The sequence below is a fragment of the Anastrepha obliqua genome, chromosome 4 (genome assembly GCF_027943255.1).
Source record: "Anastrepha obliqua isolate idAnaObli1 chromosome 4, idAnaObli1_1.0, whole genome shotgun sequence".
In the NCBI taxonomy this organism is placed as follows: Eukaryota; Metazoa; Arthropoda; class Insecta; order Diptera; family Tephritidae; genus Anastrepha; species Anastrepha obliqua.
Window position 1 is genome coordinate 124,433,783 of NC_072895.1, and position 6,000 is coordinate 124,439,782.

The 6,000-nt window shown below is 36.2% G+C and overlaps 1 protein-coding gene across 1 annotated transcript in view; it reads right to left on the bottom strand.

Moving 5' to 3' along the window:
* LOC129244584 (low-density lipoprotein receptor-related protein 1) overlaps positions 1–5,001 on the bottom strand; it is a 67,416-nt gene extending 62,415 nt beyond the window's left edge. Inside the window, exon 1 of the mRNA XM_054882305.1 lies at positions 4,784–5,001. Coding sequence (XP_054738280.1) covers positions 4,784–4,877 — 94 coding nt within the window. The 5' untranslated portion in view covers positions 4,878–5,001. The remainder of the gene's footprint in view (positions 1–4,783) is intronic.
* Between the last annotated feature and the right edge of the window lie 999 nt (positions 5,002–6,000).

A 6,000-nucleotide genomic window follows, 5' to 3' on the forward strand; every position in this document is an offset into this window, starting at 1 on the left:
CTCCTGCAGTTTAATGATTTTAAGTTTTTTAGCTTACATTGGCACCATACGATGGGATTGGGTCCACGAAACTCAAGTCTTTTAATTTGGGAATTTTGATAAGGTCTCCAAATGAAGACGGCATATTCAAGTTTGGATCAAACTAGGGACATATACAAGAAACATACATATGTATGTATAAAATGCATGTACCTGCAAGTGAATTTTTGTGAAGCGATACTGTTTTACAATAGAATTGCTTTTTTTCAGCTGTCACTCTACTACCATCTAAGCAACTTTTCGTATGAAAATAACTTACATAAATATGTGTGCCTGAACAAAAACGCAAAGTAAATAAGTAAGTGGGATAACAATTCGAGAACTAAATAAGTAAATAATCAAAAACAAAATATTAGCAGAGAAGTGCATTAAATTCAACTCAACAAGCAATTTCTGACAGCTCAAAGCTAACAACTCACCATGCGGTCATGCAGACAGTTATGTATATATGTGTTTCTCTAACGTTGATTAATACATAAATATGTATAATCCCTATTTCGAACAAATCAAATACAAGCATATGTACAGTTGTCCACAAAATGATAGGAGTGCCGGCATGTATATGAATACATAACTTTTTTTTACCATACGTAACCCCCATATGCACTATAGCCGTACACCTACCGGGACGCTAGTAGTAAAATATTGGGCACAATTTTATTACTACGGGCTTTATTTTAACTTTTACATATAAATACGAGTATATACACAAAATTTGAGAAGTAAGTAACCTACCAGCAATTCTAATAAACTATTGCCAACTTATTTATTCGTTTTTTTGTCCTAGTGGGTCAAGGAAATCACTGTACAGAGGAAAAGCGAGCAATAGGCTGAACAGCGAAAAATTTGCAAGGAAATTCAAAATCCCATAGGATGGTAGAAAATGCATGAAAATAAGCATGAGACTCGTCAGTGCACAGAGTACCGCTATTGGCAAAAAACACGTGACAGTCCGCATAGAGTTTGCGGAAGAACATATATCTTGGCCCATAAATAAATGGCGAAATGTATTGTAGTTTTGTATAGCGGCGTAGGCCCAATTTATTTGGTTGAATGGATCAAGGGGCATATGTGAAAATATTTGACGAGGCAATGTTGCAATAAGCCACATGGAATATGCCACTGAAATGAGTATATCAGCAGGATAATGATCACAAACAAGTCGCAAAATAATGGTTTAGAGGCAACGGGGTTGAGTTTATGCGTTGGCCCGCTCAGTCTCTCGACCTCAGCCCTCGAAAAAAATTGTCATCCAAAACAGTGTTGCCGAACGCAAACCAACCAATTCTTGAAATTTATGGAAGAAAGTAGAAAAGGCTTTTATGTGGATTTTTATGTGGAACTAGTTTTTAGTTTGTTTTACTTAAATTGAAAATTTAATTTTGGTTTACGTTTGATTGAAATATGTGAACTGGGGAAAGATAAATGCAAGTTATGTGCCAAATATTTTGAAATGAAACCGTACTTTGATTGAAAATTTAGCTTTGCATATTTTTCGTGCTGGCACTCCTATTATTTTGTGGACAACTGTATGTATGTATGAACTCATATGTATATAGCTGTGTCAGATGCACTACTAGGGGGTAAGTTTAAAGAACAAGCTTTGCTGATATTAGCCACATCAAAAACAGAAATACATAAATAATTCCTTAGTTTTTGTTTCTACTCTTTCATTATTCAAATTACCACATCTCTATATGAGTATAATAAATATGTACACATGTATGTGTGTATGTATGTATGTATGTGCATCACACTCGTTCACACAAACATAAGCGTACTTCAGGGTATACGAGTGCATAATAATGCTCTTTACTGAACATATTTGGCCAGCATACACGTATAGTACGTCCAGTACAGTCACACTCACCTAAGCACACACAAGTGTGCTGCCAACAGTGCATCCATTTCATTTGTATTGTTAGTAGCAAATAAAATTGGTATTATTATCCTTGGGCAAAAACAAAAACCAACTACTTCTATTATATTTATATAAATAGACGCTAAAGTGTGCTTATTTTAGTGCTGCTAGTAAAAGCAGAAACAAAAATGACTGCAAGCACATTTGTGCACACACATCTACGAGTGTGTATATGAATGTACATGACAGCAAAAGGAGATGAATGTTTGTATATTGAGTATTTATACGAGCTTCTAGCACATCCTTGAATGCACACACACAGATAGACAACTGTTGACAACTGAAAGATGACAACAGCCAAGGCAACAACGACAACAACCAGGGCAGCAAGCGGGCAGTCGAGCAGTCAGCCAGCCTAGCACAGCAGTTAGTCACAGTGCTCTTCTCTGTTCTTCAGAATAGTCTTCCTTGGTCCATTCTGTACCACCACAACCTTTGTGCACTCCAACGACTAACTGATTCGAACGATAAGCGTGTGTTTGAGTGTGTGCGTGTGTGCGTGTGTTCACAGGACGTTGTCAGACAGGAAATGCATTTTCATAAGTACCGAAAGTTGACGGTATTTTCCACTCTAGCTCACTCAGCTCAGTTACAGTGCATGTACACCCCTCAATACTTATGTATATGCGCATATAAAGGGTGATTTTTTAACTATTATCTTTTTAAACAGTTGGTTTAAACAGCTGACGCACGTTTCGTGTTTTGTCTCACTGTCAAACATCTTCAGTTTGGTCTATAATTTAACCATGAATCGTCTTACAAACGAACAACGCTTGCGAGTCATTGCATTTTATTATAAAAATGCGTGTTCTGTGAAGAAAGTTTAAAGTCGAAAAATTGCATTCAGCGACGAAGCTCATTTTTGGATCAATGGGTGCGTAAATAGGCAGAATTGTCGATTTTGGAGTGAATATCAGGCAGAAGAATTGCAAGATCTACCAATGTATCCAGAAAAGGTCACAGTTTGGGGCGGTTTATGGGCTGGAGGTATCATTGGACCGTACTTCTTCAAAGATGCTGCGAATCGTAACGTAACTGTGAATGGTGAGCGCTACCGTGAAATGATATCCAACTTTTTTTTGCCCAAAATGCAAGAGCTTGACTTGCATGACATGTGGTTTGAGCAAGACGGTGCCACATGCCACACAGCACGTGTAACAATGGACTTGTTGAGAGGCGAGTTCGGTGAACATTTTATTTCACGTTCGGGACCTGTCAATTGGCCACCCAGATCGTGCGATATAACGCTTAGATTATTTTTTGTGGGGCTATGTTAAAGCTCATGTCTATTCAGACAAGCCTGCTTCAATTAACGCATTGGAAGACAACATTAAAGCATATGTGAGATACCGGCCGAAACATTGGAAAGAGTATGCCAAAATTGGACTAACCATATGGACCCTTTGAAGCGCAGTCGCGGTCAACATTTTCATGAAATAATCTTCAAACATTAAATTATATAGAATTTACTATCGATTTAAATAAAAATTTCATGCATTTTTCTGAATTTTACGTGTGTTTTTTTTTTTAACTTTCCTATAGCTCTTAAAAAATCACCCTTTATAAGTGCATACACACACATATGTATATATTTTACTATATCTGACCAGTAAACTGTTGTTGTTAGTGCGAGATAAAACCGTATTTTTTCTTTGGTTTTTGTTTTATTTTGTTGTTGTCGTTTATTTGTTATATTATAACATTTTCAATAAGAATCCTCGCCTGGACACTGACGTTGACGTGCAATGAAACGGAAATCCTTTGAGAATTTATCTACATACCACATATGTATGTATGTATGTGCCCACTAACACAGCAGTGCGCCAACATACACTCATGCTGACTGTGCATGGAATTGGTCTCTGATTTGGCCAACTGAGATCGCTCGACAATGTGGGAGAATGTCAAAATAATGAAGAAGGAAAAGCACTACGAAACCCTGTGATTTATTTCTCTCAAGTGAACGCATACCCGTATCTCAAGCTGAACTCCATCATTATTATTTTGCTTAACAAACAACTTGCATTGACTGACCATTAAACCAACCTTCGAGTTAGAATGATTGAAGAAAATAAGGGTAATATTAAGAAAAAGCGAAACGAGTATATTTCGGCGCTTGAAGGCAGTACAATGGGAGCACAGTGGATTAGGTTTGAGTTTATCATTTGGAATATGTTATAATGTATAGTTGTACAGATGTATGTACGAACCTATGAGCTACATGACTTCTCTTGGAAATTCGACATGCGTGCTCATCAAAGTTAGGCAATAATTTGTGTAAAGTTCGCAAAGCCTGAAGGGCAACACAATAATTTATGACTACGCATTCCACTGAGTCGATTGGAATTAATGCACATCTGAAACTCGAACTGTCTTCTACATTAATGCGTATGTGCATTTGTTATATTTTTTAATATGTTTGAGTTTTGTAGTATCGAAGTCCCCAATGGAAGGTTGCAGTTCTCTTGACCAAGCCGTTGCAGTAACCTTTCTAAAGAACAATAAACAAATTACGTACGTGCTGGATAACAGAAGTGGAAGTTAACAGCTCCATTGGGCAACGCCAACAAGAACTTGGAAAGTTTAGCAATTTTTACACACTTTTCGTATTCCTCGCGCAATTGTAACTATAGAATTTAGTTACCACCAACTGAGGTGGCAAGAACACTGAAAAACGAAGCAGATGTTATTTGTTTGCTTTTTAGAAATAGAGGTACAATTAGATGATATACATATTTTAAAAACAAACACATTTAAGTTTTACCTGAATTCAAAAAATTAACGTGAAAATAAAGTTTTCAATTTTTTTCAGAAATTACATACCAAAAGTGGTAATAGTGCCCCCTAAAATATGAATTCCGCTTGAAATTACTAACGTAGTACAAAGCAAAATTTTCAACACACTTCGTGGTATCATTCACTAGGTTGATAGTGCGTTAAGCCAGAAGTCCACACTAAGCGTTACAGGTGCCATAACTTTTAGTTTTTCATTTAACTGTAAGTTTTGTCCGGCCAATTGATATCCACCCTGAAATTTTGCCGCAAACAGGTCACACTAAACACCAATAGAGCAAAATAAACAACAGCACTATATTTGGGTTTGTTCTTGGTCCCTAGAATGTCAAAATTTATAAACAAAGATGAACAGCTGAAAAAAATGTAAACAAAATATAAAAATTTTAAATTCTACTGCTACTATATACATGTTCAATGCGCCTAGGTAGCTACTTTTTAAATTTAAATTGAAATTTTTTTTTTTTGCTTTAATTTTTTAATTTATTTTTTTTTTTTTATTTGGTCACAACCAGCAAAGCGCTGTTAGTCAATTTATGTAGAAATAGTAATTTTCAAATAAATTACTCCGGCGTTACCGTAGTTTCGCATTTGACATTTTTTTGTTAATCAAACTACTGAGAAAACGAAAAAAGGCAAAGGGGTGCACTTGAAAAACAATTTATCGTTTCGGTTAGTAAATCGTTTTCTATGTATTGGTGAAATGAGATAGTGGCCCGTAACCAAAACCATGGCAAAAGCATACAGTAACGTCAAGGAGGACTCTAGCTCTAGCAAAGTCATTAAACTAAATTTTATGTCAGATAACGCAAGAAGAGAACAGAAAACTGGCTATAGCTTCGTGACGGTGCAAGTATTGAAAACGGATATGCACAAAAACATTTACATGAACTCCATCATAAATTCGTGGCTTCAATTTAAAAAAATATATATTTAAAAAAAATTCTGTGGTTAAGGAAGATTCAGATCCGCCTGCATTGTTGAGAAGTGTTGCCAAGTTACTGCAGCGCTGGTCCACTGGTAGCTGAAAAATACTAGGGAGGAGATGAAAGGATACTTTAAAAATCGGGTTGAGGTCGAGGGGCTACCCTCGGTCCGCGCTAGCCACAGTGGGAATACCTATTCTCAGAGAAAGATATTAAAACAAGCTAGGCAAACTATTAGAACTTAGAGAAATAGTTTCAGGATAAATGCAAATATAATATAAAAATGAATACAAAACACAAGCACACCCATTGAAAGAACAA